Source organism: Ipomoea triloba, chromosome 9 (assembly GCF_003576645.1).
Source record: "Ipomoea triloba cultivar NCNSP0323 chromosome 9, ASM357664v1".
NCBI classification, from domain to species: domain Eukaryota; kingdom Viridiplantae; phylum Streptophyta; class Magnoliopsida; order Solanales; family Convolvulaceae; genus Ipomoea; species Ipomoea triloba.
The window spans coordinates 10,847,735-10,870,125 of record NC_044924.1 but is presented as its reverse complement, the minus strand read 5'-3'; the positions used below and the strand labels follow the sequence as shown (position 1 = coordinate 10,870,125).

General features: G+C 35.0%; 1 protein-coding gene across 1 annotated transcript; it reads right to left on the bottom strand.

Annotated features, from left to right (window-relative positions):
- Positions 1–284: 284 nt before the first annotated feature.
- Positions 285–7,680, bottom strand: LOC116029445 (TSL-kinase interacting protein 1). Its single transcript, XM_031271458.1, has 14 exons — positions 7,481–7,680; positions 6,153–6,471; positions 5,963–6,045; positions 5,830–5,877; positions 5,598–5,707; positions 4,085–4,169; positions 3,721–4,000; positions 2,868–2,996; positions 2,624–2,775; positions 2,304–2,542; positions 1,961–2,213; positions 1,318–1,734; positions 1,098–1,214; positions 285–926 (listed from the first exon to the last, which is right to left on the bottom strand). The coding sequence occupies exons 2-14, from the start codon at positions 6,370–6,372 to the stop codon at positions 735–737; spliced, it is 2,325 nt and encodes a 774-aa protein (XP_031127318.1). The 5' UTR covers positions 6,373–6,471; positions 7,481–7,680; the 3' UTR covers positions 285–734.
- Positions 7,681–22,391: the final 14,711 nt, after the last annotated feature.

The window sequence follows — 22,391 nt, the reverse complement described above, 5'->3', positions numbered from 1 at the left end:
TAGAGATTTGTTGTTGAGAGTTTGTCAACATAAGAGTGGAGCCAATTGGATTGGCCCTCTATAAATACATTAGTAGATGCCTATAAATACATTATACTTCTAGGTAGATTATTATAAACACGATTAATAAAAGAATAGTTTTAATTCTGTGGACATAAACACATTATCAAACTACATAAATTTTGCATTCTTTCCTTTCCGTTATTGTTTCTTGTTAATGTTAATCCCAACAAAAAAAAAAAAAAAAAAGTTAAAAACTTTTTGTAATAAAGGTTACATTTATCTCCGAAAATAAAATAAAATAAAATAAAATTAGAGGTCAATTCATAACTTCAGTTCCATCAACCACACATTTTACCTATATACATTTATCTCATTGTTAAAGCATAAATTTTTCCTCAAGTCCCACTCCTCACAAAGTTTCCCGAGTGTCCACCTCATACATCCATTTGGAGAAAATTAAACAAAGTACAAGTTATTTCTATTAAGGTGTGTACAATAGTCACAGTATACACGACAGGAACTTTGTACAGCAAAAGGCCGATGGATCAAAAGCCGTGTGTTTTGTGCATGTCACGGCTTGAAATTGCATAAGGTACGGTACCTGATTAAACTCAGCCATACAAGGGACTAAGTGGGGTTCGTCATCATCCTTGAGCAACAAAGATCATCTCCACCTGCTATGGAATGGTCTTGAGACATCAAACTTCTGTGCAAATTCTGTAATCTGAAATCTACAATGGTTCTTGAGCTTCAGTGGTTGAGACTGGCTCTTTCTTGTCTGCTCCGAAAAATGAGCAATTTTGGAATGCGTCCAGACTGCTGGCTATGAGCTGGGTCAGGCCACCAAGACTATCGCTTAAAATCAGTTCGCTATGGTATCTACTGGAAGGTATATCCAAATCTAATGGTCCTAAAGAGTCAGGCTGCAAAAAGAAGTGATGCAACATCAGATGCCCGAGAAGCAATTTGGTTCTGTTTTTCTGATTGAATACCAAAGATGAGGCAAAGTTTCAAGAAAATCCTTTGTCCAATTTCTTCAAAGTTATACTAAATAGAAATATAAACATTAAGAATGTTTAAGAAAAAGATGTTACCCAATATACATCAGACAGCCCATTAAAATCCTTCACATCTGAAGTAGGAGAATAAGGTACACTTTCAAGGTCTGCAGTAGCAGCATCGTCAACTGGATTCCTAGCACCAGGCGGATCCTGCAAAAAAGAGAGAAAATAAGGCACAGGAAGATCCCCTGCGTAAAGGGCCATAATTCTACCATCCATGCAAGGAAGCTGGAAGCATGATATTGAAATAGACCTCAACTGGTGCACCCAATGCAGTAGTATTTGCCAAAGTTATCTGTTTACAGGTCTCTAAAGAAGTATGTTTGGAAGCATTCTGCACTTTTTCACTGAGAGAATGTCTCTGAAATGCAAATGCATCGCATGTATCTTCAGCACCCCAAATTGATGATAATTGAGATGGAAGAGCTGTTTGAGAGTCAGTTATGCTTTGATGTTTCTTTATATGAGCAGCAATTGCAGCATCAAAGGAATCGCAGCTGAAAGGAATCTGATGAATATAGTTAGAACTGCTATGTATACTGGAAGTAATGCAGTTGGCATCCTCCATATCAGGTGCTTCAGAGAGTAGATCTCCAACACTTATGTTTGTAAGGCTGTCAGCCCATTCCCCAACACATGAGGTTCCAGCCTTGTTGAACTGCAAGTCATCCTGAGTAAAAGCAAAAAAGTATATGGGAGTGAATGGCAATGGCATTAAGGTAAAGAAAGACATTTACTAGTATGAGTAGTATGTTGTAATACCATTTAATTCAACTTGGTATATTATGATTAGAATTTTCATTTTGAATTCAAGCATATGATGAATAAAGATTTTTTTTCTAATAGCAAGTAGGGAAAGAAAAACAAAAACAAAAACAAAATAAAAACAAAAGTACCACTTCTGCCTCGGTGACTACGGTTTCAGGATTTTCCCAAAGTACAGCTTCAGTATGTTCAGAACTCCTTGAAGCATTCACAGTGTTCATACTAGCACAACCATTTGCCTCTTTAGGGGGATCAGTTGAAGGAGCTGGTAATACTCCCACACTGCTTTCTTGCACAATATTCATGTTTGCATCATGTCTACTTGGTATTGCAGACGATACTGGTGCGCGAAATGTTACTTCTGCATTTGAAAACCAACCATACCTTGAAAAGGAAGAAAGAAAATAATCAGTCACAATCTTCATTATCTAGTAGCCTTATCTTATTGAAAATGAAATAATAACCAAATCTCACCTAAGCCGGAAAACTGGAGGGCTTCCAGTTAGTGCATATACATCTGCAGCAGTGAGAGTTGTATCCTTGGTCCATTTCTGAAAATGCACCAAGTTTTCCTTATGTAAATGGTAAGGGAAAAGCATTAAATCTCCACATGCCATGCTAGAATTCCCCCATTTACGATTGAGATGCTCCAGCACTGATGACATCTTCTTTCGTGTACCAAGAGTGAGCTCCAGATATGGATTATGATTATCCTTGGAATGAAAAATATCATATCAGAAGTTAATGAGCTGTTAAAACAAGCTAACCACCAAACTAATTTTATGTTGACATACCAGTTCCAAAGCTCTTCTAGTACCATCATCAATAGGAAATAATTGGAGTTTGAGTTTCCCAGAATTCTGTAAATTGGTCTCATTGAACGAATTGTGCAACAAGGCTGGGAAAACATGTGGATCTTTTCCACTATGCTCAAAAACATTTCGCACTGTTGAACAATTTGGCAAAAAACAATATAAGTTACCACTAAATCATAATGGCAACACTTGAATTTTTTGAAAAACATAACCATCAGCTCACCATTTGAATCCTGGAAATGCCCATCCTCTTTATCAGTGGTTGTCCGCTCCAAATGTTCAGCAGCATCAGCCACCAATGAAACCCCAGCAATTGCAGCCTTTTCCCACCTTTTATATGCAGCTGTGGCACCTGCCTCAGCATAGTATTAGCAATACCCAATCAGGAAGAGGTATCTACTTTTGGACCTTCAATGGGAAACTGGGAAAGACCAAAATAATATGAAAAATATCCAGGCATGCAAATGCAACAACCATAGGTCAGCCATCAGTGTCTTCACACTTCAGGCTTTAATTTGAATGATGCAGATTAATTAGTAGTAGATCAGATATTGATGAGAACTTGCAGGAAAAGATATGTATGCAAATGTAACAAGCACAGGTCAGTCTCTCAAGACTTCAGGCTTCAATTTGCATGTTGTTGTGTTCAAATGGTTTTACACATGTTAAAAATTTATTTACGTGCTTTGTCATACTATACTGCTGCAAAACACAAATCACATTAACAGCTTGTTGGAAATTGCAACATAACATGAAAGAACATGATGCACACATCAACCACAGGAAGATAAAAACAAAAGCAACAAAGAACATCAAGAGTGAGTAAGACCCAGGGAGTTCAAGTTTTGATTGTTCTACTCAGCTCCCCCAGGGAAGTTTTGCTTCACCTATTTCAGTTTTTAATGCAATGCAATGTTGTCACCCAACAAAATATTTGATTTAATGCTCCAGTTTTCTATGCTAGTTCCTAAAACAAAGTGTGTCCCCATGAAAAACCACCAATAGGAGTAGGAAATGCATGTAAAACAACAGATAACTAACAAATTAGCATAATGAATTATAAGACATTAACTCACCTATCTTTCTTCGATGTCTAGCTGTTTTAAGAAGAGAAGAGTCTGTTTTACAGGAGGTGCTATTGGCACCTATATTTATATGGCGTTTTAGTGATGATCCTTTTCCAGATCCAAATTTGTGTATGTCTTGATTGTCAAGAAGAACCACTTTAACTGACCGACCATCATGCCCAGAGGCCCTGCCTTGATTTGAGACAGAAATAGGGGCAGTTGAAGTATTTTCCCCTTGAGAAAAACACCTCCTTACATTCTTCTTTCGGTCTTTCAAGAGTTGATTCTCCTTTATTACAAAACCAAGTAATTATATGACTATCAGTGTAAACCATGATTTAAACATTGTAAACACCGGGAATTTGTGACTAACCAAGGTCTCGATGAATATTTTGAATCTCCGAGGCTTCAAGTGAAGCTTTGAAGCTTTACAGCTATATTTTTCCAGTAAAGACCACCTAGAAATAATGAAAAGAAAAAAAAAAATTAAGCACATGATTACCACAAGATTTACAAATGTTATAATAATAATAATAATAACAGTAGTTATTAGATATTAAAAAATATATATATATCACTAACAAAAGATGGTGAAATTCATCCCCTAAGAGTTCCACTAATTCAGCTCCTCAGAGTTCATGGCAACAAGCAGGTGTTAGTTTCACAGAATGCCACAAACACTCTTTTCCACAATAAGCCACTAACCTATAATTCATATCATTTCATAATTGCTTTTACATTGTAAGGTTAGTGGTAATGCATTAAAGCCTTTGTAAAGAGTTATTTCCACTTTTAGTCCCACGAGTATATGATCATTTCCACATTTGGTCCCTGACTATTAAAATTTCCAGATTCAGTCCCACGACTTTTAAATTTCTGCCACATTTAGTCCTTCCGATCAGATTCCGGTCACCGATAACCATTTTTTCGGTGAGTGAATTATTTTAAAGGGCATAATTGTCTTTTTATGCAAAAAAAAATAAAATAAAAAAATCCCCAAAACCCTTTCTTCTTCCCCACTCGTCCGCCGCAGCCCTCTCCCCCCTTTTCCCATTTCCCAAATCCCATTCTGTTTCTTCTTCTTCTTCTAACCAATGTTGCTGCATAGATTAAGGAGGAAAATTGGATTCCCAAAAGTAATCACAAAGGGGCAATACTTGTGTCATGATATTATAATTTCAAAATAAAAAAGTATTTACATTTTTTATTATTTATTTCAATGTTTTGTGCTGTTTTTATGCTTAGTTTTCGTTGTTTCTGCTCTAAATGCTCCTCTTGAAGGTAAAGTTATCTCAATTTAATTCTTTCTGCTTCTTGGTTTTGCATCTAGCTAGATCTCAGCCAGTTCATCGGACTATTTGTTTTGCTTTCCTTGTAACCTTAATTTAGTACAAAAATGTCTGGAATTCTGTTTCTCCTCTTTTCTCTTTGAGTTGTTCAAGAATGGCGATTGTTTGAATGTCAGATTTTCTGCCAAATGGGAACTTTGAGGACTGCGGCGGATGAGGGAAGAGGGCTGCGGCGGATGAGGGGGAAGAAGACAGTGTTTTGGGGAAATTTGTTGTTTTTTGGTATATAAAGACAATTATGCCCTTTAAAATAATTTACTTGCCGGAAAAATGGTCACCGGTGATCGGAATCTGATCGGAAGGACCAGATGTGGCAGAGATTTAAAAGCCGTGGGACTAAATCTGGAAATTTTAATAGTCAGGGACCAAATGTGGAAATGGTCTCATACTCATGGGACCAAAAGTGGAAATAACTCCCTTTGTAAATCATTGAAACAATGAAAATTATAGACTTAACAACATAAGGGAGATGCTATACTAAACCACAAGGTAGAAATATAAAATGGATAATTTATTTAAAAAAAAAAAAATGGTTACCATCGCAGCATTGCAGCATTGGTGTCTCTTGAATTTTTGGCATTAAGGCAAAGTTCTGGGCCCAACAACTTGTTCATGCGCCTAACAAGACGATAGTAATAGTGCCTAACCTGCAAAGTTGAATACAGAAAGGCTTCAACCAGAAGAGAATTAAAATTATGATGAATGCAAAATTGACTTAAATTATCTAGTATGAATTCACTAATTAGGGATTATGGTATTAGTGTATTACCTGATCCTTGTTCTTACTTTGAACACGACTAGTGATTTTTTCAAAATTCTGTGGGGAAAAATAACATATCCAGTGTCATGATGTATCTTAGAAGAAGAAAATTAATTACAATTACACGTGATAAATGAATTGCCTTGCCAACATGTCGCAGTGCAGAGAAAAAACTTTCTTCCTCTTCACGTGTCCATGCAGCCCATTTTCGTGTCTGTCTTTTCACTGTGTTGAAATATATCCACAAGAAAGGAATAACTAGTGAATCATGCACAACTACAAATAAGGGCCAAAATGAAAAACTAACTTGAGCCAAAATGTTTCTTGCATACCTGGCTGTTGAAGTGCGGAATGCTCTTCAAAGGATGCTAACTGCTCGGTCACAGAATGATTTTGCGAGAACATTGCCTGTTCTGGTATAGCATGTTCTTGTGAGGATGCTATCTGTTGTTCTACACAATTAACTTTTCCAAAAGTAAAGTCCCCGTCCTTACGTGGGGAACTTCTAAGGTAGTGATCTACTTCACTTCCCAAAGTGAGCTGCAGTTCCATTTGTATGTATCATCAGACGGGTATGCACTTCTATACAGCTTTTGACAGAATACTTCTTCAGCTACCCAAATCAATGAGAGTTCCAAATTATTAACTGTGCTGAAAACATAAAAGACCTTTCAGTGTATAAACAAGGTAATGGAAGTTGAAGAAAAATAAACATGTTTATCCAACTAGTAAATTAGTAATTCATCAGTAGCCATATATCCAAACACTTACACTCTGGAAGAATATGTAAACTTACATACATTAATAGAACAACATTGGCTTGGATCTCCAGATCAAAATAGATAGTTTACTATTGCATTGTGCTTTCTTTGAGTTTCACCTCAGATTTTGGAGGACTTAAACAGAGTAAACTAAAGCAAAGATAATTCCCAAGAACATGCCCAGTTAGTAAGTACAAATGTGTATAGAGTCAAGAATGAACATGCAAGTTACAAGCAACTTACTTAGATATGATGATAAAAATATATACATATATAAGGAACAATAATGCAAACATGGTGAATGAAATATGCATCCTGAATGATGCATACAGTTGATATAAAAATACAGCATAGTTGCTTAGATGCAGATATAAGATCTTTGAGGCTCCAGCACACAATCGATAACTGATTACAATTCAGCAACTTAAATAAATTTCAAATTACATAGACATAATTTTAACATCAAATTGAAGCAGCTTCGGTCGAATGCATTAGAATTCCCAATCTTAATACATCATCACCAAAAGCATAAAAATCACAGATTTGAAAGAAATATATACAATACTAAAGTATTTATCCTAGAAAAAAAAGGATAATATTTTGTTCAAGGAAACTATAACCAATTAGATTCAAGAATTAACAACCCTCACGAACAATTATTCCTTCGAGAAAAAAAAATTCGAACTTGAAAACCATATGCATGCGAAGAAAAAGAAAACAAAGAATTGGAAAAGGAATTTGCTAACCAGGAAGAAGAATCGATAGATTAAGGGAGAAAAGATCGATGGAAGAGAAATTCAAAGATGAAACCCTAACCCTAATTCTAATGTCGAAAGTGAATAATGAGGAATTGCAGTAAAAGTCTACAAGCATTTTCGAGTAATAAAAAAAATACGTACTTTACAATAAAGCGGTTCAAACACACCACCTGTTCGATGGATTACCTCACAGGTATGCTGAGAGAGGGGTTTCAAACATGAAAGCGCCACGCGTGATGGAGAAGCAATTCTGTGTAACCATGTCACAACCCCAATTCTTCCTCCAGTAATCAAGGTGCAACTACTTTCTCTTGGTTTTCGTTTTTCCCCTTAAACTAAATTTAGAATATAGCCTTTGCTCATTTGTTTTGAAAGTCTAGGGGAGATAGAGTAATGTGACATTATAATATATTAATTTTATTTAATATTATTTCGTTCTTATCTTACTTTATCATGAACTTAGCGTGTTGTTGAAGTTATCTGGATCAAACAACTTCTAGTAAGTGAAGCCCAACAAGCAAACTATATTTTTTTTTTACAAAACAAACGTTAATCTGTATTCATCTTAAGAAGGTAGGAAAAGTCTAATAAAATCGGGGGATATGACTCCCAGTATTGAGAGTCAGACTGAGCGCTAGCCACCCTTGCTAACGTATGGGCGCACTGATTCGCTAACTTTCTAATGTAATTACATGTAAAAAAGTCTAAAGACTCTATAAACTGTGTATATGAGTGAATAATGGTTCCAAGAGGGGATCTGTTAAGAGAGGGGTTACTCAACTCATTCACCAGTATTTGACAGTACAAGCAAACCATAATTGTATTGGAAGGTATCCAAAACAAAAACATTGCACATAAACTTGTTATGGGACATAGAGCTACAAAACCCTACTATAATTTAAATAGGAAGTTAGCAATAAGGGTGAAATATGACATAAAATACAAAGAGGTTAAAAGAATACCATTTTACTCACATATGGCAAAGGAAATGATGGTAGCCTAAAAGTTTTAAAATTTAAACACATTTATACACTTATATATAATGCAATTGAACTCTATTAATTTTCAATATACTTCTTGCTTATCTTTGGAATTTTTTTCTAGTAATCAGTTATGACCATTGAAAAGAACTTTATTATACTTTCTTCAGTTATGTTCACCTGAAGGGATAACATAATTTCTTCTTGATGTTAAGATTTAGAGAAAATCTTGAGATTTGGAGAAGTGTTTGACAACTTATCTCAATTTTTTTTTCTTCTTATGTTCTTCTCGGTGACTTATGTTTGGTTTTCTTTATTATAGTTTTCAATTGTATTATCTTATCTTATTCTTTCTTTGTTTTCATGTTTATATTCATTACTGTGTTTGACCTTGTGTTCATGTTGGATTTAATGTTTGTTGGTTAGTAGTTGAAACAGTTAAAAGAGTCTGATATCTGTAAATCTATCTAATGACAAAGGGTGTTGATTTAAAACTTCTCTTTAAATAGGGTATTGCAAGCACTATGAAATGGTCGAATAAGAGAAATATTTTCAAGGTTTTATTAGATTATTTTCAAAAGATGTCGATGAACATATTTATCACAAGTTCATATAGTGACGTTTTGAGTTAGTAAATTGAAATAAAGTTGTAAACAACATGGTTGAATTCGAGATCATTATCAACGTTAGTATAAAAGGTTTTAGATGATTACATTTTGTACCACATGGGTAGTCATTGTGTATTTAACTGTAAAATAGGGCTAGATTCATTATATTTGGGATAAATATGTCTTTGTTGCTAGTGTTTTCAAGGTTTTGGATTTAAATGGTTTTCAAAGGGTGTGATGAATAAGAAATATGGCATAGCAAAGGTGTTGAAACAAGATGTTATTAACCTATTTATCTTTAAGTTTATGTAGTGACACTTTGAGTTTGTAAATGGAAAGCAAGTTCATCGTGAACAGCGTCATCGAATTCAAGGCAATTACTAGTATTAATGGAAGTTATTATGAAGTTTCAAATAATTACTTTTGTGCCACATGGGTAGTCATTGTGTATATGATGGTAAAATGGGACTAACTTCATTGTATTTGGGACTTACATATAGCTAGCGTTATGTGTTTGGGGTTTATAACATATATGAATAAAACTTTCTCGTTCTTTATTCTTGTTTGGGGAATTATTCTCTCACTTGTCCTCTCTATCTACTATCTCAATTATAATTATGTTACTTAAGAATCTACTTGCAAAACAAGGGTTTTTACTACTGGTATCAGGGAATTTTTTTTTTTGCATTTATAGCATGGTATCCGATCCAAGACTATGAAAAACCTTTGAAGCTAATGTGGTCTATGGAGGCTTTTCAATAAGAATGAAAAGTGGAGTGGGTTGTGATGAAGCAATTGATGAACGTTGTTTCTAATCAATATGTAGAATGATGTTAGATATCTTTCAATTGAAAAAAAAATAGCAATTTGCAAATTCAACTCATCATACCTATGAAAAATGAAGTACAAAGTTCTTTAAATCTATTTGGAAAAGAAATTAGAATTGATATTTGATAATGAACTTGATGTTGAAATTAATGACAAAAAATGTAATGAAATAATGGGCTTGATACACATAGTATAATTAGATTATGTTAACACTGAGTTCTTGTGACTACTATATGTTCGATGAAATGGTTGTGAAAACAAGTAGAGTTTAGTTTGTTAGATGAAGATTTTTTTAATTTAGTTTAAATCTCTAGGAGAACATGATGACTTTGATTTTATAATTGATAAATTAAATGTTATGGGTTAATGATGCGTACACGGATTGCTTCCCGCAATAAGTGCACACTCAAGGAATCACTCAAGAACCTTTCGTGTCCAAAAGAGGATCTTACCTTGTAGACTCTTGGATTTTGAGATCCCAACTCTACAAATGCCTCACCAAACTAACAAATAATACTCTCAACCCTTAGATTATTAAGCAAGGCTAAGAATTAGAGTATTAGGAATCTAGCACTAGAATTAAGATACAAAAATAAAATTAGCTATATAATATGAGTAATAGTATTCTTTTTGGGTTTTTGGATATGTGTGTGAATATAAAGAACAAGATAAAGGGATAAACTAGCTTCTCACTAGCCTACCAAGATTGAATGCTTCTCACAAACAACCTAAACTTCAATGCACTTCTCATGCAAAGAAAAGAGAGAGAAATTTCACTCAAATTGAATTCTTACAAGGTGTGTCTCAAACCATTGGGTTTATGGGGTATTTATAGGGGAAAATAAGGTATTAAATATTCTAGGTCACTAATCCCACCCAAAATAAAAAATTACAACTTTGTAAAAGTAATTCCCACCCAAAATTAAAAATACAAAATAATTCCCCACCCAAAATTAAAATACAAAATAATTTCCCACCCAAAATTAAAAATACAACATTTTGCAAAAGTAATTTCCACCCAAAAATAAAAAATACAATTCTTGCAAAGTAGTTTCTTCACCTAAAAAAAAATACACCTTGCAAATAATTTCACACCGGGAAATTTGATCTGATACTGAAGTCTGAATTGTCTTCAAAAGTTTTTATGTGAAGACAATTGAATAGAATTATTTTTCCAGATTGATCTTCTTCTTCACAAAAAGATGTTGGACTCCAATCTGTTTGCACAAAAGTGTTAAAAGCCTCTTGAATCTTCCTTGACTTAGATCTTGTTATCGGGCCACTCGAGACTTTTAATGGATCATTTATTTGTTGCATTCCGGTCTCATCAGTTAATGTGCAATCGAAATTAGAAATGGTAGTGTTCATATGTTAAATTGGTTAAAGAATAACTCACTTCCAATAAATGATTTTTTGGAGTTTGAGAACAAAATGTTGTTTTCTTATGGATGAGCAATTCATGGAGTTGGATAACTATATTGCTTTGGAAAATACATCATATGGAGGAGAAAAAAATAAATCAAAATATTTATTTTATATTAGACGTAATGTGAAATCTAATGATTTTGAGAATGGTGTATTATAGCATTGCAATAGTGAAGACAACTTATTTAATATAAAATTACAACAATGGCTTAAAGAAAATGTGATTTGAAAGAAGCATGTTCTAATCCTAAGTTTCCCTATACTGCAAATGTGAATATTAAAGTTGTTGACCAGATATTATCACAAGTAAGAAAAATACATTTTTTTATATATCATCATTATTTTCGTTATGACGATATCCTGGTTGTTTTTATTGCCATATATTTCACTTGCATGAATGTAATGATCAAGAGAAAAAAAATTCATCTTACTACTGATAAGCGAAACTTCAAACTACTTGGAACAAAAAATGTTGAAGAGTTTAATCATATCATTATTGTAGACAAGGTTAGTTTGAAGGAGGAATTAAAGGACTGTTATGAACCCATTTATCACAAGTTCATACAGAAATATTTTGAGTTAATAAAGAGTAAGGAAGTTAGTTGCAAATAATGTATTAGGGTTTTGAGGCAATTATATTATTGACGTTAGGGTTCAATCCTTTCGTAGTAAGGATGACGTTAGGCAATTATTGACGTTAAGGTTAGTTGCAAATGATGTATTAGGGTTTTGAGGCAATTATATTATTGACGTTAAGGTTCAATCCTTTCGTAGTAAGGATGGTGTTAGGAAATTATTGACGTTAAGGTTAGTTGCAAATGATGTATTAGGGACGTTTTGAGGCAGTTATACATTCCAACTCTAAAATGCAAAATGAAATCCCTAAAATTGCAACTGTATGTAAACATCGAAGACTTCAATCTTCATTGCTCGAAGCTTTTCGTTTTATTTTTTTCCTATTTTGGGTTCAATTCTTTTGTCATAAATCTTATTTGCTCACTAATGTCTTTCACCATCAAGTTTCCAAAGGTGTCATTGTGAAGTGAGTTCAAATACTTTCTATCAAAAGGATCAGTCGTCCATTCGAGTCCTCCAAAATATAGGTTTTCCTCGCATTCAATATATATACAGACACATATACTTATCAAAGAACTTCTCTTTTCACAGCAAGCCACATATCATATATTTACACGTATAAGTACATTAACACACACATCATACCTTTAAAACATAGGACAATATGTGTGTGTGTGTGTGTATGTATATATGTATGTTTGAAAATAGTAATAGGTATAAACTTGTAACTAAAATTATAGGGCTTATATAAACAAGAGAAATTTCCATTTTTAAATATATAAATCGGGTACTCCCGTATAGACAAGCATGATTACAATTATTTCAAAGTAGGCATAACCAAAATAGATTTCTAGACAGAAAATGAGAGTGAACATGCTTTGCTAATAAAGAAATTTTTAGCCAAAAAATACTCTGTTATAGAAAAATTGGGCATCAGATAACACATCACACGGGTTCACATTGGGTGACTGGAACCAAAGGGTACAGGGCTTGCGGCCCTGTACCTGAGGGCCCGTAGCACGCACGCACGCGGCTGCGCGCCGGGGCTTAGAACCCTGCCGCACTGCCCCGTGCGGCTACGGCTTGAGGCGGCAGGGCCTAAGGCATTGCCTCTTCTCGCCCGCCACCCAACGCACGGGCTGGCCTGACAAGGCTTCCAGCCCTGTGGCCGGCCTCATCCGTTCGCCGAAATCTGAGGCAATAGCCTCGTCTCTGCAACACCACACTTCATATCACATTTTCTCCATCCAGAACATATTTCAAGACAACAATATAGCATTTCAACATCACTTACTCAACAATATAATGCACCACGTATCACCACATATTACACTATCCCGAGCATTTAAACAGAGAATACAGAGCATACAACACACATTCACATAACATTTAACAAATTACATAAGTTTTGGGTTTCCATGGTGTTAGGAACCCCTCGTGTTGAGATTTCGATGATACCAAATAATAGGAGTTTAGACCCCTCCAACGGGACAAAACTTTCACACCTATAAATACCCTCATCTTTCTCAGATGGGTGTGCTGATTTTGCGAAATTCATACAAGCTATCAAGCTCAAGCGATCTAGTGTGAAAAAGAGAGAAAAACCGTTAAAAGTTTTATCTAGCTTCTCAGAAATCTTGCGGTGCTTTATTGCTCATTCATTCACATTCAAGCCAAGGTTTCAAGTTGGAGGAAAGAATAACCAAATCTTTACCAACCATCTCTACTTGGAGAAAAGTAGAAAGAGGCGGAGTAGACTTGCAAAGTTGAAAAACCTGAAGAAGTGTGATGTCCGGCTTTGTGATCAAGGAAGCACACAAGAAAGATTATTGTAATAAAGGGAAAATTATTGCAGTCCTTCACGAGTTGTGAAGAAGAGTGTAGTAGGCTTCATTAATAACCGAACCATTATAAAATCTCTCTCTCTCTCTATTCTTTTACTTACGCACTTTAATTATCTCGTTGCATATGATATCTCTGATTTTGTACTATAATTTACCCCTCAATTTAGTTGGTTTTGATGCTTATTTTCTTTATCTTGGTGAACTTGAGACTCGTTTGTGTGTTACATTTTCCTAAGGCTTAGTTTATTCACAACGAGGAGCAAAGGAAGAATTTTTGGACATTTTGAACAAGTTTTGGAAGCATAGAAATCTACCCAAGGACAGAAACGAGTAGCGGAGCATAAAAGGAGTCAGCAATCAAAAGAGGAGGGCACCTCACGACCGTTAAGGTGCCGTGTGCTGCCAGGCGAACAACAACGTTTCCTGACCATGAACTTTGCTGCAGTCCAGTACTTAAAGTCGCGTTTCTGATTTTTGGGGCATTCCTCAGTTCCAGGAGCAGGGCAAGTCGCGTTTCTGATTTTTGGGGCATTCCTCAGTTCCAGCAGCATGGCAAAGGCATTCATGTAGGAGAACAACAATTTAGTTGGTTTTGATGCTTATTTTCTTTAGCTTGGTGAATTTGAGACTCGTTTGTGTGTTACATTTTCCTAAGGCTTACTCAGTCATAAAAAGACCCTTGTATAAATAGTGGGCAAATCTTCATTCCTAACCAATGTGGGACAAAAGCTACATAAGCTTTTTCCTCACCCAAATTCCATCTCAAATGGGTTTACTTTGAGAACCAATTTCTCATTCACCCATTATCCATTTTGAGCGTACAATATATCGATCTCTTCGTCTAACTACGAAGAGCCCGAATCCACATTGACCCGACCCAAATCAAATGTGGACCCCACTTTAAATTGTACCACAAAATGGCCACTTAAAATTCTATTTTAGTGCTATTTTTCCAACAATCCCCCAAATGAATGAAAATTGTTTTCAAGGGAATTTTGAAATCGGAAATAATTGCGTTCAACGGTCGATTCCTGCATAGCAGGGGTAGGTGTTACCCTTTGAACCTTGCCTCGTGAGATCTATATACTCTACTGGTTGTACGGTAGAACGCGATGTCTTTGAACCGACTGCCGTTTGTGTAGACATTGATATCTCTCACACAGGAACCTTCCAACCACGTTCTGTTCTCATGATTGTGCTCATTTTGGTCATGGGACACCGTTCCTGGTTCTGCAAGAGTTTCTAAAGAATTGAGCCCAGTTCAATTCTCGTTTGAAGCGATCCACACTTCTCTCTCACATAGGTGATTCTTTCTCGAGTTTCCCGCAACTCAACATATGTCTATCGATATTGCATACTCATCACATGTCAATTCGACATTCGAATCATTAAAGCACTAATGTGCTAGCCTCGTGCGGGAGTCACTATTTTAACGAGGAGTGGTTGGGACTCGGGGACCCCCACAGTGACACGCTCATTCCATAATTTAGTTGTCCCATTGAACTTAGGTGCCAGCTAGGTTGGGTATCCACTATGAAATTTTTAGTCCAAGGGCTTTAGACCCATTCCTCGTGCCAACTTCTCTACAACTTCTTTGCTCAACCCTTTGGTTAGCGGATCCACTATATTGTATATTGACCTTACGTAGTCAACCGAGACAACACCAGTTGCGAGAAGTTGTTTAATGGTGTTATGTCTACGACGTAAATGTCTAGACTTACCATTATACATATGACTATGTACTCTCCCAATTGTTGTTTGACTATCACAATGCACACAGATTGGAGGTACAGGTCTTTCCCAACTAGGAATATCTTCCAGAAAATGGCGTAGCCATTCAGCCTCTTCACAGCACTTGTCCAAGGCAATCATTTCAGATTCCATCGTGGACTTGGTTATTACTGTTTGCTTGGAAGATTTTCATGCAACGGCTGCACCGGCTAGTGTAAACACATAACCACTCGATGATTTGGAATCCTTTATGTTAGATATCCAGCTAGCGTCGCTATACCCTTCAAGTACATCAGGATATTTTATATAGTGCAGTCCGAGGTCACGAGTATAACTTAAGTATCTCATAACTCTTACTATTGCCTTCCAGTGAACCTCACCGGGATTGCTAGTATACCTGCTCAGTTTACTAACTGCAAAGGCTAGTACTGTCAAAATGGGTCAAAGCCCGCGGGCTGACTCGCACGCGCCCCGCGGTGGGGCGGGGTTAGGGCTACAAAAAAGATGGCCCGCGAAGGAGCGGGCCTAGCCCGCTTAAGCCCGCAACCCGCAATATATATATATAGTTTTACAAAAAATATGTATATATACATGTACATGAATATAAATATATATTCATTTGTACTATGTACACATAACTATATATTTATATTCATGTGTGTACTGTACGTGTACAAATGAATATATATTCATGTGTACATGTACAGTACACATGAATATATACTCATGTGTACACTTTGTGTACAAAGTATAATTTAAAAAAAAAAAAAAAGCAAAATCAAAAGTCCGCGGGCGTAACAGGCCGACCCGCAAAAGCCCGTCAAAAATGAGGCCCGTGATGGGGCGAGTCGGCCCGCTTTGACAGTACTAGCAAAGGCAATATCTGGCCTTGTACAACTCATAAGATACATCAAGCTACCAATAACCCGAGCATATTCTACTTGAGAAATACATTCTCTGTGGTTCTTGGTTAGTTGAACATTTATATCAAATGGTGTTTTAGCCGATTAATTATCATCCTTGTTAAACTTTGCAAGGATTTTATCAACATAATGAGATTGGCTCAACACAAGACCATCAGGTCTTTTAATGATCTTAATCCCGAGGATTAAATCAGTCAAACCCATATCCTTCATGTCAAATCTCGCATTCAACATGTTCTTGGTAGACTTGATCATTCGGTCATTACTACCAACGATGAGTATATCATCCACATATAAACAAAGAATGACATACACATCTATCGTTTCCTTAACGTAGATACATCTGTCACTTTCGTTTATTTTAAACCCATTAGTTAACATCGCATGGTCAAACTTCCCGTGTCATTGCTTAGGTGTTTGTTTCAAACCATAAAGCGATTTAACTAACTTACATACTTTATTTTCTTGGCCCGGAACCACAAACCTTTCGGGTTGTTCCATATAGATTTCCAAATTCTGCAGTGCGGCTATGGCAATGATCATCCTAATGGAGTTTATTCTCATTACAGGAGAATACGTATCGAAGTAATCAAGGCTTTCTCGTTGCCTATAACCCTTGATTATAAGTCTAGCCTTATACTTCTCGATGGAACCATTCGGTTTCATTTTTCTTTTAAAGACCCACTTGGATCCTAAGGGTTTACAACCCAGAGGAAGATCAACGATAGCTTCTTTCCACATCAGACCTTCTGCAGAAGTCACAGCTTCTTTGTACGTCCGAGGCTCGTTTTCTATCAAACAAGCCAGTTTGTCACAGCTTCTTTGTACGTCTGAGGCTCGTTTTCTATCAAACAAGCCGGTTCGTCACAGCTTCTTTGTACGTCCGAGGCTCGTTTTCTATCAAACATGTTAGAGTACTAGAATCTTACTCTAACAAATATGTTAGAAAATATAGTGTTATTACTCGACACTACTATTTTGGTACGGATGCATTCCTTGATTAAATTATAGTGTTCTTATGTACGACCTTTTCAGGCTCAGTTTGGGATTTGATTTGCTGCGCACGAGAGAGAGCACCTATGTTTTACAAGTTACTTAATCATAAAAAGACACTTGTATAAATAGTGGGGCAAATCTTCATTCCCAACCAATGTGGAACAAAAGCTACATAAGTTTTTTCCTCACCCAAATTCCATCTCAAATGAGTCTACTTTGAGAACAAATTTCTCATTCACCCATTATCCATTTTGAGCGTACAATATATCGATCTCTTCATCTAACTACGAAGAACCCGAATCCGCATTGACCCGACTCAAATCGGATGTGAACTCCACTTTAAATTGTAGCACAAAATGGCCACTTAAAATGTTATTTTAATGCTATTTTTCCAACAGATCTTTATGCGAAGGCTTATGGGCAGACAATTAATTTTGAGAAGTCTTATGTGTGCTTTAGGCTATGTTTGGCAAACCTAGCAAAAACGGTAGCTGAAAGTTGAAAAGCTATAAGCTCGAAGCTTAAATCTGAAGAGCTGTTAAGCTAGCTGTTATGCGTAAAAGTGTTTGCTAAAATTAGCTTTTTGATAAGTTGATAAATGTAAAAAGACTAAAAAGGACATCTTCATAAAAGTTAAATAGTTTTAAATTTAAATATGTTTGTTTACATATTAAAATATAAAATAATGAAATCAATATAATTTAATAAAATATAAAGTAAGAACATATATTTGAAAATATATAAAGTAAAACAAGATGTTTATAATTCATAAAATTAGTTCATACAAAAATTATTGTTCAAACACAAATATCAAATTAAAATTACAACGAAACATATTGAAGAAAAAAGTCCAAAAGAATTTTAATTGGGAGGGATAAATGATGTCATCATTTATATAAAATGATAAGGATAAAGATGGAAAAAAGTTAAGAAGCTACTAGCTTATTTTTGAAAATCTACCTGAAGTAGCGTTTCAAAATAAATTTTTATTTTAAGCTACTAGCTTATTTTGAGAACATTACCAAACAAAGCTTATAGCTTATTAATTAGTAGCTTAAAATAAGCTATAAGCTCCTAAATAAGCTCTGCAAAACACAGCCTTAGTGCGTGAAAGAAATAGAAGGAGAGTCGGAGAAATACTAGGAATTGAGTCTGTGGGAGGAAATGGTATTTACCTTGGTCTACCCATGTTGGTTAGCAAAAAGAGGAATCAAATCTTTGGTTTTATAAGGAGCAGAATTTTGAATCCTATTCACTATCTAAGGATGGAATCATAAGTTTCTTTCTAGGTTCCTAAAACTCAACGTTGACGTAGCCATTAATAAGGAAGGTGGCAAGATGGGCTTTGACAGTGTGTTACGTGATGAGAATGGCAGTTTTATTATATTGCAGCCATGGATATTAAACATGAGTTTTCTTACGTGTATGTTTCCTTTGCTAAATGGTCAGTGAATCAGGCAGCCTCCTATATGTTAACAAGGCAGTTTGTTTCTATGTCTGATTGTTCCGAGTGGCTCTACAACCAGGCAGCCTCCTATATGTTAACAAGGCAGTCTGTTTCTATGTCTGATTGTTCTGAGTGACTCTACAACCCTCCTCCTTTCATCTGTAATGTTTTGTCTTCAAACTTGAGATTTAATATGAACTTTTTTTTCTCCAAAAAAAAAAATATGAAAAATCCCAAAACTTATGTTTTCGGATGCATTATGAAGTGCACTGACGATTTCTGGCGATGTCTTATCAATTCCATCGTGACCTTCGTCGATCAGTGGAGACCATGCAATCTGCATCTCACTCCCAATTTTGTCTGTTATGGTTTTAAAAAATATTATTTGTTCTATACATTATTTTCACTTTTAATCTTATAAATATAAAGTCACTTTTACATTTAAATTTTTTAAAATATTATTTTTGTGGTATTTGATGTACAATTATTTTTTTGTGGCATTTAATTCTTTTGACCAAATTTTCATAGAAAATTATTAGATTGTGTCACATTTTTAGTTCGAAAGTATTAAGACATTAAAGGTGGTATAATTTTGAACTAAAAAGAATTCACATTCTTTTTTTTTTTAATGGAGATTACTAAATGTGACATAAATGATACTTGATAACTGAATGTAAAGATGAGTAGATGATTGACCGCAAATTATATCGTGGACCGCGCATCAAAACGACGTCGTTTTGATTAATGAAAACAGATGGATGAATCAATCTCCGTTCCGCGCCATTCACTTTTAGTTCATATACACTGCAGTTACATTTCAACACAACTACAGTTACATTTCGATATAACTACAGTTTCATTCGATAATATAAAAACATAAATGTGAAACTGTTATTCAGTATCAGTTCATATACACTGTAGTTACATTTCAACACAACTACAGTTACATTTCAATATAACTACAGTTTCATTCAATAATATAAAAACACAAATGTGAAACTGTTATTCAGTATCAGTTCATATACACTGCAATACATTTCAACACAACTACAGTTACATTTCGATATAACTACAATTTCATTCGATAATATCAAAACAAATGTAAGACACTATCTTTTGAGGTGAACTGTAGTGTCAATTACGAAGCTCTGTCTCTCACTTATTAAAACGACATCGTTTTGTAACCACGGTCTACGATATAACGAGTGATGATTGACTTGATAGGATGAAATGTAAAAATAATTTTAAAGATTTTGTTGGGGATTTTGTTGGTGCATTGGAATCTATGACTGACTTGGCGACTCACGACTTAATTCCTTGAACATTCTCAAACAAGAATTTGATTTGAGAGTTTATAATTAATCTAGCGTAAGCTAATTAATCTAGTGTATAAAAAAATATCATTACAACCAAGGAAAAGACAAATTAAATATGTATACTTTCATGGTATAACTCTTGTCATTTTTTCAAATTTTATTGAATGAAATAAAAATAAATAAATAACTAGAAGTATTTTATTTTTTAAATTAATCATAACATGTCATAATCAATAAATTAATAAAATAATTTGCAATGGCGGAACTAATGAAGGCAGTATGCCAGTATGCTGTGTTTTACATTTTTGAAATTTAATTATAATCACCCCCACGCCTCCCGCCAAATTTAGGGTATAAAAGTTTATATAAATTGTATCTTCTTAGCAATTTTTTTCAAGATGTATTTCACATTTGTTTTGGTTGATTAATATATCCTTACTTTCTACAACAAACAATTTTTTGTAATTTTTTTTAATACTACTGACTCTGTTACAATGTAGTATTAACTACTTACCTCTTATATGAGAGAATCATTTTGTGCCACTAGACCACGAGGTCATTGGCACAATTTTTTGTAGTTTATATTATAAGGGTGCAATATTAAGCGGTTAAAATAAAAAAGAAATATAAAAATTTAGTATTAAGCTTTTTTTTTTTTTTTGGAGTTGAAAACTACTTATATTAAAAGACGGTTCTTTAACTTATTAATTTTCGATGCATTTCTATTTTGTTTACCTTCTTATTAATACATTTTCTTCATTTTTAGTCCTCAAATTTTAATTGACCAAATTTAATTCTCATTTATTAAAAATATATAATTCTTTTTTGTGCAATCAAGAGACCCGAAAGGGTAACCATTACCATCCGACCTAGCTAAACAAAGCGCTACTAGCATCAAGTAAAAAAAGGTTCTTCATACTAGAATTCTATATTTTATCATATTTAGGATTCTTTTTCTTTTCTCGTGTATTATTGTAGCTCTTCCTTTAACTAGTCCTACCCTAGCTATGACTAATTCTTGTACCTCTATATATACATCTTACCATATACTTTGATTACCCCATTGATCAATAATAAAACATTTTGCAAATATTATTGTTCTTATCCAGTATCAGTAGACCATACAATCCATGGCTACCAATACTACTCCCACCATGGCTACCAATACTACTCCCATGTCATCGCTGCCACCCATTTGAGATATTACATCTCCACACCCAGCCCCGGTGAATACTCTACAGACGGTTCATCACTTTATTTCCCTCAAACTTACTTCCTCAACTTATCTATTCTAGAAAATCCAACTTGTTCCATTTCTTCATGGTAAAAATCTCAATGGATATGTTGATGGCTCATTTCTATGTCAGGCTTCCTACATTCACGCTCTGGATGGTTGTTTTGTTGTAGCCAATCATGTGGCTCAAGCTTGGGTCTGCCATGACTCTTCTATTTTGTCTATGCTCATCTCGTCTCTGTCCGATGAAATTATGTATGTTTTTGTGGGACATGCCACATCCCGAGCCTTGTGGTAGGCTATTGAGCTGGCATTTAGGTTTATTTCACGAGCACGTCTTTGAGTCTCCTTAGTCAACTGTAATATTTACGCTAAGGAGATTCCACTACAGGCGAGTATCTTGGCAAGGCCAAGGTTTTGATTAGACTAATCACAAGGTCGGCCTATTGGTTTAGATGAAAAAAAAATATCTACCTATTTAAAGGTCTCCACCCTGAGTATCATGCAGTGGTTTCTTCATTAACCACTAAAGAGCATGTGACCATTGATTAGTTGAACGACTATCTCACTAATCTTCAATTTATCTACACTAATGACATCCCTCTACCAGTTTCCCTGCAACCACATACAGCTCTCATCGCTTAGCATAGACCACCTATTACCTCAAGATCGGAGCCATGGTCGTGGTCGTTTTTTTTTGTTCCAAAGTGCCAAATCTACAACAATCTTGGGCATACTGCTTTGTAGTGCTATAGGAGGTATTCAGGGGCACCCACCCCACAAGTGAATGCTAAAGTGAGAATATATTTATGAAGCAACCACCCGGGTATATAGACAAAGACTTTCCAATTCACATTTGCAAGTTGCAAAAATCAATCTATTACTTAAAACAAGCACCTAGTGCGTGGTTCAAATGTCTTCATGATTTCTTACTTTCAATTGGTTTCAAGGCTTTGAAAATTGACGTGTCTTTGTTTATCTATTCAGTTGCTATTACTTAAGATTTATTTATTAGTTTATGTTGATCTTGACTTCAATTACAAACAGTCTAGCTGATGTTTTTAAAATCAGAGATATGGGACATTCGAACTTCTTTTTGCGTATAAAGACAGTTAAAAGTGAGGGGCGATGATTCTATCACAAA